Source organism: Hibiscus syriacus, unplaced genomic scaffold (assembly GCF_006381635.1).
Source record: "Hibiscus syriacus cultivar Baekdansim isolate YM2019G1 unplaced genomic scaffold, ASM638163v2 tig00110319_pilon, whole genome shotgun sequence".
Classification (NCBI taxonomy): Eukaryota; Viridiplantae; Streptophyta; class Magnoliopsida; order Malvales; family Malvaceae; genus Hibiscus; species Hibiscus syriacus.
The window spans coordinates 1,198,911-1,210,878 of NW_024062678.1; the positions used below are offsets into that span (position 1 = coordinate 1,198,911).

Consider the following 11,968-nt stretch of genomic DNA (forward strand, 5'->3'; position numbering starts at 1 on the left):
AGAAAAGGATGGACAAATAAGGGCGTAGACTGGAGGCCAAATCTAACATATCAGTGTCCATATCAACCATCATTTCATTTATGAATAAAGAAAATTAAATTGAAAAATTATTTTATAATAAAATTATATAATATATAATTAATAGACATTTTTGTGAATAAATTTTTATGATTAAAATATGACATTTTTCATAATATTTTTAGTTATCGATTGAAAATGTGATTTTTTCATAATATCTTAGGTTTTAACAAAATATGTTATAAAAGTCAAGTTTTAAGTTGTGCCTTCTGACCAACCTAAAATATTATGTTTTTTATCACATTTTTATTCGCATCTATTTTTACCCTTTTTTAATCTTAAATTAGGTTACATTTCTTTATAATTTTACACTTTTTAATAACAAGGAATATTAAAATATAGTCGTATTCTTAAAAAAATAATTTGATATAATTAAGCATTTTTTATTATTTAATTAATGATTTAATGTTGTATTCCTTAAATTTTATTAATTTTATATATCTTAAAATTTTAATATAATTTCTAAAATTTATACCTGACATCAGAGATGGAATCGTAATATAGGTGGGAGGAGCAACAGCCCTCCAACTTGATGTTATAATTACTTTTTAAATCACTGGTAATTTTGAAACCATTACAATTAAGACATTGTTCCTCCCAATTTTTTTTATAATTATTTTTTGGATACTTTCAGTTTTAAAATTAATAAAATTAAACATTGACCCCAATTTTTTTGGTTTAATTACTTTTAAGACCTTTGAATTTTAAAATTAATGAAATTAAACCCTTAATCTCTTATTTTTTATAATTTAATTATTTTTTAGCCCTATTTGTTTTGAAGTTAAATAACTTGCCCCCTCATAGTTCAATTATGATTCGTTCCTATTTGATCTGAAATAAAATATTTTATCCATCCCTATTTTCAACTATTGAAACCTTCAAATAATTCATTATGAAATGATGAAGATGGAAGAATTTCATGCTAAGAGTTGGATTCAATAACGACCCCAGAGGGAGAGAAAACATGTGCCGGCCGTTCCGGGGCATTATGGGACCACTACATCTTCTTCTATTCACACGTAAATAAAAAAGGGATAAATATAATTTGGTACTTAAATATAAGCACATTGTGTTATTTATTTGTTTATTTATTAATTGAATATTTAATTTCTTTATATTATTAAATACTTATTATTTTTGTTTTGAATTATACATGGTTAATTTCAATTAGTTTACAGTTATAGTTTTGACGTTATTAATATTATTTTGAATAATAAGGAGGCTATGCCAAACTACATTAGAGATCGTTTGGGTGGCCCATGAATATCACGATCAAGGAGATTATGAAGAGCAGGAGGAGCTTCAGGGAAGTGACGAGGGAGACCATCAGTGGAGATAGCAGCTTTGGCGAGGTGGTCGGCAATCAAGTTGCTCTCTCGTTTAATGAGTTTAAAGTCCAAGGTCCAATTCCGAAGGAAAAGCTGGGCGATCATGAGCACAGGGGGCAAGGAGGACGCCATAGAAGTAGGTGCAGTGAGCAAGTTATAAGCATCAGAATTATCTGCTTTGACGTTATTTAATTAAAGGATAATGTAGATTACAAATCAAAAGTTAAGTATTGAAATTTCACTACCTAGGTGTATTTTGGTAATTTAATCCTCTCAAAGATATTTTAATTATTTAAAGTATTTAGGCCTTCCTTAGTCCTACTATCTCATTTTTAATCATCCATCATCTCCTCAAATATTTTAGAAGTCAAATTTTGACTTTTTAAGTATAGGGTACTGATACCAGACAAAAGGTATCGATATTCAAATATAAGGATATCGATAATGATATATTACAATTCAATTTTAATGATAATATTGATACCTAAAACTTAGAATCGATACAAAAGGGACATTATCGATACCTCAAGCATATGCATCGATACTCCAAATACAATTTGCCTAGATTTTAACTCGATTTCATACAATATCAATACCTAAAGAATGATATTGATATCAAAATCCAAAAATAACTATTTTGAGCAGGGTCATTTAAAATTTTTAATGACCATTTTTTAAAATCCAATAAGTTTAATGATCATTTTATAACTTTTAAAGTTTAAGTGCTCGAAAGATCATCTTGTATAGTTTAGTGACTATTAGTGTATTTTACTCAAAAGACGTTTAGCTTAATCTACTACTATCTTCTTCCTTTTCTTGTCATTTTCTCCTAAAAGAGCTATATGAAATGTGTTCCATCTTTCTCAATCAAGTGTATAGAATGATGAAATATTATGTTAATATTAGAGAATGAGACCCATCTTATGATCACACTATAATGAATAAAATATAATAAATTTATTCTATTTAGTACTATTTATTTTTATCAATTACTACTAATATTTTTATTTTGTAGCTATATTATTTTCAACCATTATTATTTTTAATTAATCATTGGTATCTAATCTATTAACATAATAATCTAAATAGAGTTTTATAGAGTATATGTTATGAGAGTGATCCTCCTAACCCAGTTTACTTTATTCGTAAACGTCAGAATTCGAACCATCGATCTTGCTTAATAAATCTAGTGTCTTATCCCACTAGATCAATTGATTGTTGGTTTATTTTTCTTCTTTGACTCGACTTTAAAGCATTTTTTAATTAATCACCTATATCATGTCTATTGATCCTCTAATCCATATTGAATTTTACAGAAGTCTATTATGGGGTGACCCTCCTGTCTCATTTTGCTCTATTTACAAACGTTAGATTTCGAATACCTAACCTTGTTTAAAAATATCTAATGTCTTATCTTACTATACCAATCAGTTGATGTTAATTCTTGCCTCTTTGTTGCAAAAGTAAGAGACCACGTGTTGCAAAGGTCTAACCGGTTGCTGTTACTTCAAGGAATTTTACTTGCCTCTTTGTTGCAAAAGTAAGAGACCACGCGTTGCAAAGCTTTGCAACTATTCAATGTTTAACTAAGTCATTATGAAATGGTCATTAAACTTATGTTAAGATATGGAGTCAATAGCGAGGGGCTGCCATCTAGAGGGCGAGAAATATATATGCCGTCTGTTCCAAGGCATTATGGGAGCGCTGCATTATTGCGTGGAAAAGATCATATCAAGGAAAATAATTTTTTTAAATTGTATTACTATATTTGATTTACGAAAAAGATCATTACACATTATATTTTATTACTAACAATAATATTTTTGGTTAAAATGATGAGAATATAATTACACTTCTAAATTCTTAGGTATCGTACTTTTTTACCATTTCGACAGAATACCTCTAATATAATGAGTAATTTTCACCTGAATATATCGCGATTCCATCTTATTCTTATTTTTTGTTCCCTTTGGGTTTCCCAAGTTTTTGTCTCGACTAATTCGAACCGACCTATGTCGTACACCTGACTTTAGTGAGTGAGTCTCCGAGTGGAGACTTTTTGCTTACACAAAACCACGAACCCTAGACATGTTTAGGTAATATCAAATTGCTTACCACTTGAACCAATCTCATTGGTGAATCTGTCACAATTTTTATTCTTTGTGTTTTATTCAAAATCATATAATAATATACAAAGAGTTTGATTTAGTAAAATATTAATAAATTTAAGTAATTAAAAGTATTTTATATTTTTGATATTTAATATACTAATAATTTATAATTTTATGAGGTGAAAATGATATTATTCTAAAAAAAAGTAATTATTAAAAATAATATCTAACTTTGAGTTATTAAAAAAGAATCTTATACATTAAAAAATAATATCTTTGTTCACTTGAAACCACAACATTATTCTTATTCATATTATATTATATTTTATATAAATAAATATGAAAATTATTTAAAAATATAAGTTTGATTTACTAATTATATTAATTATATGTTAAATGTATCTTTTCTCAAAAGTGTGTAGTTATTAAAATATTTTTATGAGTTTTTATTCAAATGTTTATAATTTAATATTAGAGTTTAACTTAATGAAAGAACATATATTAAAAGGATATTTTGATAAAATAAATATTCAAGTAATCTTATAATTCTCGGACTAAACACCCTTTATTCACTACTTAAACAAAAAGTTAAATATAATTTTTAGTACCTAATTTTAGTATTTATGTATAATATGGTATTTAATTGCTTTTTTATGTGAAATTAGATACTTAATTTTTCTTTGGTTTTGTTATGTATCTAATATTTTCTTTTAGGTATAATTATAAAATTAACTTTAACGTTTGCACAAATAATTATATTACTACCTTTTTTGGAAATATTTTAGTCCTAATATTTTAATTTTTGGTCAAAATAGAAACTATTGCATGAAAACCGTTAGTTGTCTAACAATCAACATATATTACTGATGTGACATTTTTACACGAGTTCAATTGTCGATACGGAATGTGTCATGTCATCCAAAGTGACATGACATATGTCATATCAATAATTGAACACTTGGAAATTCTACGTCATCAACATGTGTTGATGTTATTTGTTAGTTAACTAACGATTTTCATCCAACAATGTCTATTTTGACAAAAAAAATTGAAACGTTTGAAGATATTGCTACAAATTCAAAAATTAACCGTTAAAATTCTAAGCATGAAAAAAAAAATATTAGATACCCAATTCTACCACTAAAATAATTCCACCCAAAAAAGTGAACTACCTAATTACAACATTAGAAGAATTAAATACCTAAGTACACTATAAAAAAGTTAATATGTAATTACACATAAATACCAAGATTAAATACCGAAAGTTATATTTACCTAAAAACTAAACAAATATAAATAGTATATAAATATGAATCCACCTAATGTTTCCACCCACATTTAATACTATTGTACGCTAGCGATGAATCTTATGCTGAATAAAATTCTTTTTTTCCTTTATCGACTTGGATTATGTATAAGCTAATATCTATTTAAAAAACACTTTCAATCATTTAACATTGAATGTTTATACCCCTAGCATCCATGACGCTCGAATTCAAGACTACGAAGAATAACAACATTTCTTTTATCACCGAGATTGCTTAATTCGCATTAAAATTCTACTATTTTTGTTCTACACTCTTTTTCAATTTCTTTGTTGTTTAAAAAGTTACACTGTCAAAGGGTATGAACAAAATACTTTGAATATCTATTTTTATTAAAAAAATAACTTTAAATAATTATTTTAATTAAAAACACTTAAACTATTTAAATGAGAAAGATAATATATGTTAAATAATTATTTGTGATATAAGTCTAATATTCATTATCACTCAAATATATAAAGTGAAACCCAGAACCCTGATGACATTGACATATCTGATGATCCATTTGTTTTCTGTTATTCCAATTGATACTCACGGCTGTTTTATAAATACATGTGCAGCTTTATATTGACTTGCAATATTAAATTTGGTTTGTTGAACTTAAACCCTCTATTATATTATTATTATTTACCAATAACCACGTCAGCCTTAGCTCACGGTCACATGCACTTTTGCGCTATATTATTATTCTTTACCTGATTTTTTAAATTATATGTATTTAATCAATTTAATTTAAATAAAAATTATTTTTATAATTGAACATCATTTCATTCATTTAGATGTAAATAACATCCTATAGTACAATATTAATGAACAATCAGGATGTTAACACTCGAACAACATTAAAAAAAATTGCATGTGTACGCTTATTGAGCAAGATTATGAGTCGTTGCATTTCCACTCCGATTCACATACCGGCGCCTTACATTATTGAACTCATTCACTAAGCTACGAGTCTCTTGAAGATAATGTTTCACAACGAAGAAATTGGGTCGTGAATAGGTTAAGCAGATTACTATATTGATTGCGTCACCCTCCAAAATGATCGATTTTCATTGGTGATTTTTTAACAAGACCAAGCCCTTCAATGAACGTTTAAACTTCAACAAGCTCTGCAACTAATAATCACTCGTCTCGTCACGCATAACCCGTAGTCATCGTCTCATTATTATCACGATCAAAGACTCCAATGATATCTTTTCGAGTTTTGCTCGATCCTTTTAATTTATATTATTTCTCACAACGTTAAAATTTAAGCTATTAACATTATTTAAGCGACATATTGTCTCATCCACGAAACCAAATAATCGTCAATCTTTATCTAATTTATCTTAATTGTGTTCACTACTAAAGCGTAAAGCGTAAACATATTCCATGATTTCTGTTCTTTCTTCTTTCAAAGTTAACATATAGCAGACAAAGATTAATAAATTACGGAGTTGTCTGTGACCGATTACGTATCCATTACGGATAGGTACAATAAGTAAAATAAATATGTTTACTAGTATTAAATTTTTTAGTCTAATTAAGCATACGGATTTGGTTTAAAGATGTAATTTTATTTTTTTAATCTAATCATGTATTTAATTTATCTTTCTAAATTCAATTAGTACTTAAATTGAAGTTTTTGATTTAGATTGATACTTACAATAAATAAATAAATAATTTGAACTATGAAGCTTGTTATATCTTCCACCGTACTCTACTATTTCCAAGGAGTTTTATCTGAAAATCACTCATAAAGTCCAATAACAAATAATATATACGGTCCAATGGATATTGGATCATGGAATAAACATATTAGCCTTGAAATATTCACGATCTTATATCCAACTCAACTAAAGGATAACTATATAACTATCAAATATACATACGAGATATATAATAAAATACCTCCTGAAATTCTGTGAAGCTCTCTTTTTTTCCTCCAGGAGGGTGGGAACCAGCTCTACCCCTTTACATCTGGACCATAGTCGACCGATAGATCTTCGTATAAATCAGAAAAGGTGAACCGTAAATCATTGACTTAACCACTTATTTTTTTTCATTATCTAAACAATCATACACCGGAACCTTACCCGTTGTACATCAATATTATTACAGTGAGCAGGGATGGAGCCAGGATTCCAACTTGGGAGATAAAGTATAACTAGTAATAAAAAATAAGGGGAGCAAAGTGTAATTAACCATAGAAAATGAGGAGGGAAAATTAAAAATAAACTAAAATTAAGAGCTCTAATTTAGAACCTACCCATATATATTTTTAATAATAAAAAATAGGGGACAATGGCCACTGGTAGGAGTGAGTATTCGATTGAGTCAAATTGAGTAAAAAAATTTCGAGTTGATGAGTTATATTTTACAACTAGAACTTGACTTGAAATTTTTTTGAGTCGAGTTGAGTTTGTGAAATTAGAGCCGGGTTGTTCGAGTTTTTATACAAATTTAATTATAATTATTTATAGTAATATGGTACAAATTTGTTTCAATTTATCAACTTTCTATAACCATATAAGATATATATATATATATATATATATATATATATATATATATATATTTCTTCATATTCTTTTCATATTATAATGTTATTTAATAAATCAAATACAATATGAATTTATAAAAAAATATTTATAATATTAATTTCAAAGAATATATTTTGAGAGTAAACTATTGATAGGAGTAGAAGGGAGTGAGAAATTGATGAGAATAAAGAACAAACTTAAAATAAAGAATGAACTGAAGAAATAAGGAAATCATGTAAGATTGAGGAACTAAATTGAAAATTATGAAAAAAATATCTAAAAGAGAAATTAAAAGTACATATGTATTTTATAATGGTTTAGGAGCATGTGGTTTAAATTTGGTTAAAAAAACTTAAAACGAAGGAAAAATTGAAGGAATAAGCAAATCAGAGACTAAATCGTAAAACTATCAAAATATTTTTTTGATTTTCAAATGACTCGGAATTTTCAAATCCCAAATCCGATAATTTGAATTGATTCGAATAACTCGACTTGAATAATTCAAAATTAAATATATATATATATATATTAATTTTTCAAATTGAGTCGAGTTTTGCTCACCTCTAACCTCTAAGACGAGACATAACTTCGTTCCTGACAATGAGCCTGTATCTTTCTCTCACCATAAAAAATCAGTTAGATAACAAAAAAAAAATCCAAACATAAAAAGAAAAAGAAACAAAACTTTTTGAGCCCTAAACAATCCACACCAAAAATAATTCATAGATAATTTAAATTGTAAGACATTTGAACCATCCAAATTTGTCTTTACTCTTTACCCCATGCTTGAACTCAAACTTGAATGGAGTGTTATTTCTTTTATAAATAACAAATATAAACTTTAAGAAATAAAAATCAAGAAGAGTGAGATTCATCGTTTAGATATTTTGTAAAAATTGGAGTTTGACAGTCCTACTTTATAATTTAAACTTCAATCTATATGATAGTTGAATAAAATAATTTAACATATAGTTTAAGATTATTTGATTATAGTATTTATACTTTTATTTTTCAATTAATTAATAATACATATTTAAATATTATTCCATCCATTTTCTTTAAAAAAACAACTTATAGTAATGTATATATTATTATGCTTTGATTTTTCTTGGTGAAAACCAATCAAATAAAATTATTCAATTAGAATAAAAATATAATCTCAATTACAATATTACATATAATCAAGGTTATTTTCTATTTGTTGTTTGAATCAATTCTAAATATAGATTTACTTCATTTAAATTTTGTTATAATTTTATAAGTGGTTTGTTTCCTTCTAAAAATATTAAGCTACATACCTTTAACTTCGTTATAATTTTATATACCTCTTTTGAGTTCAAGCCTTTTCGAGTTTGAATTTTATTCAAACTTAGCTTTTCCTTGGTTTTTTCGAGCTCAAACTCATTTTACCACCATTACTTGATATTAAGACTTCAGCCAGCAATGTTGAACATAACCCGAAACCTCAAATCCGAACCCTACGTAGAAGAAAGAGGACAGGCAAGAGTTATAGAAAGACCACACCCCCATGTTTCCAATTTCATTTAGACAAGGACATCTGAAATAAACATTTTTCCAGACTTCATAGGAACTATATTTTCACTTTCTTCAGAAAACACCAAATGCACAAATATCTATCTAATTCAATTGATGATCATAAATTTGTAAACTTCACTGGCTGACTGCTCGGCTTCCAAGTGCAGACAGGGAGTAGTTTCATGGTAATCCTAAAGAAAGCCCTCAACCCCACGGCCTGCACGAACCTCCCGATAAATCATGAGTGCTTCTTCCATTACTTGAGCTTGAGCCAGCAACTGAGCTCTTTTCCTTCCTGAAGGATGCGTGGACAGATAATCTTGCATTGTTGAATCCCCTGCAACCTTTCCTAACTTCTCAAACACTTTGGGAGCAACTTGAGGATCGTAGCCAGCAGATGCAAGCAACAACAGTCCAATGTAATCAGCTTCAAGTTCCATCCTGTCAGAGATCACATAAGGGTTAAGTACTGAGAACGACGGAAAGAACGAAGGGATCTATCTTTCATCAGTCCTCTTGCCATATTTCTACATTTAAGCACAATTAAACAACACTTGAACACATTTGTGGTTAGTGTCAAATAGAAGAAAATCTGGGTTACAGCATGGACCGGAACTGTTAGGACATGCCCAAGAGCTTTAGCGATTCACATTTGAGGGATAAGGGAAACCCCAAACCAGAAACAATTTAAACTTTCTCAAAGCCGAAAAAGGAACTCGTAAAGGCAAGGAAATTTTATTAATAAGAGAAAAGGTTCATAGCCATGAGTCCAGAATCTACAGAAAACATCACTTTGAATCTCTTAAGCAACAGTTTATCCAGTGGATTAGGATCAATATCAAGTACGTTTATCGGTACCGACTTCTTAGTTCTCACATCTCACTGCCCAATGAAGGGGTATGTTATAAAGAAGATAATGATGATAAAATCAAACGCAAAAGTCGTCATCACAACTCTCAAACTCTATCTCGCAGTAACCGATTTACAGGAAGGAATCTAATAAGTCTGCAAAAGATTGTAGTTGCTCTGCAATTAACATTGCAGAATGCATACCTTGGAAGAACTAAACCGGATCATATATTGAAACTAAAAAATGATTAAAGAAAACTACAGATGAGTCCATCTATTGCGACAGATAACGAGATCATGAATTCTGTGTGTTCCAATTCTAGCATCAAACTTATATCTGTGTGCATACAGTACACACGCTGCACATGAAAAATCTATTAAATTTAAAGTATAAAACCTGTATAACTAAGGCCACTCATTTATACTTTCCGGAAACACAGTGTTCTACCAAGAAACCGCTTGATACAATCAAACCATTTGATGGCAACAAAATTTCAGAGAGAACTCAATGTTTTCTCAATCCTAGAAAAACTCCAATTCGGTTTTTGTACAATATAATTCAATTGACATAGATACCTCCGAGAGAAGGGGAGCCTCAAGAGGAGTGCAGACATTGTGCTGGCCAAATCAGGCATAATGAACTGATAAAGAATCAATTGTAGGATGGAAAACCACAGATTCTTCGTAATTGATTCAGCTATATGTCGAGCCACCGCATGTCCAACCTAACAGATAAACACAACTAAGAAGACATCATTCCCATATCCATAAAAGAAAAATGACAGCATGAAGTAATAAGCAATATGAGCTTGTATATATATATATATACCTCATGTCCAATTATAGTTGCTATCTCGGGATCACTTCTAAAATGCTCAAGCAACCCTGTGAACACCACAATCTTCCCACCAGGCAAACACATAGCATTGACAACAGGTTCTTTGATAACCAGAACTTCCCAATTCAAGCCTGTTAAATGAGATGTTGTCGGCTGTGATGATCCTCCCTCTTGATTTTTCTTCCTACTTTTCTGAACCCACTTATCATCGATAATCTCATCTTCACGGGACCAGTTCATCCCCACGTCTCCTTTCCTCAAACTCGTCACTGTATCATGTACAAACTCATGGCCGAGCGAACTCTCCGGCGACCCATACTCCAAATCGGTCGCTATCCGATCATGGCTCAACCCTCTTTGCAACGAATCGATAATATCTTTAGCTATCAGCCTCACTCTAACGCTTTCCGGGTGTACAGCAGGCAATATCTTTCCCTTGTAAGCCGCTTTCAGCTTCTCAAATTGAGACTCCCCCATCTTTTTCTCCGTTTCTTTAGACAAGAGCACTAAATGTTTTCGCTTTGTATAAGGAACAGTTTCTAAATTGCCAAAATATACAGTAATTAAAAACCCTGAACCGATCAAGACAACAATCAACGCATTCCTTGGATTCTTGATCCACCATTGCGGACCCCGTCGCCGGAAATGTTGAACACTGTATCGATCGACGTAGTAAAATCTCTTTGCGCCGTTAAGAAGGGGATCGTAACAATGATTATTAGAAACTCCTAGTCTTCGCGAGAAAGAAGAATATGAAAATAACCCAGAAAAGTTCGATGAAATCGAAGACCCGAGGTTCTGGGAGATTATTGAAGACGAATCTCGAATCGGAGATCTGAAAATAGGCCCTGGACTGAAACTCTGGCGCAATGTATTAGCGGCAAGCTTCGCCCTTCTGCAGTATGCCATGATGTTGGAAAATAGTATTAGGCCAACGGTGGTTTAAGAGCGAGAACCGCCGGCTTGTACACCGGAAAAAATGGAAGAAAATTTGCGAATACGATGAGGTAAAAAGCACAATTGTTCAATGACAAAAGAAGCGGTACAGTTCTGGTGCTTTCTCGCACTCGGAATTCATATGAATATAGTAGGTAAAGTACATCCGTGGTCACCAATTTTGGATTTGGTTCTATTTTGATCATACAACTTTAAAAGTATCTTTATTGGTCATTAATATTTTAAAAGTTTTATGTTTTAGTCCTTCATAGTTAATGTTTTAACGGGACAATGATATTTACTTTGTTTTACTTGTATGGTAATATATTTAGATTTTAATATTTATATATTTTATTAAATTGTTGTTGATGGTAATAATATGTGATATATTAGTTGTAGGCCTTCTTATTTAAGTGGTAAGCATATCTCAAGGTCGACGTCT

The 11,968-nt window shown here is 29.8% G+C and overlaps 1 protein-coding gene across 1 annotated transcript; it reads right to left on the bottom strand.

Annotated features, from left to right (window-relative positions):
* Positions 1–364: 364 nt before the first annotated feature.
* Positions 365–11,527, bottom strand: LOC120117309. Its single transcript, XM_039137600.1, has 4 exons — positions 10,582–11,527; positions 10,329–10,477; positions 8,987–9,344; positions 365–374 (listed from the first exon to the last, which is right to left on the bottom strand). The coding sequence occupies exons 1-3, from the start codon at positions 11,497–11,499 to the stop codon at positions 9,095–9,097; spliced, it is 1,317 nt and encodes a 438-aa protein (XP_038993531.1). The 5' UTR covers positions 11,500–11,527; the 3' UTR covers positions 365–374; positions 8,987–9,094.
* Positions 11,528–11,968: the final 441 nt, after the last annotated feature.

Coding starts and splice junctions, on each gene's coding strand:
- LOC120117309 (XM_039137600.1), bottom strand. CDS start 11,499: ATGGCATACTGCAGAAGGGCGAAGCTTGCCGCTAATACATTGCGCCAG. Junction 10,478..10,581: donor CAACTATAATTGGACATGAG/GTATATATATAT, acceptor TTTATCTGTTAG/GTTGGACATGCGGTGGCTCG. Junction 9,345..10,328: donor AGGCTCCCCTTCTCTCGGAG/GTATCTATGTCA, acceptor GATCTCTGACAG/GATGGAACTTGAAGCTGATT.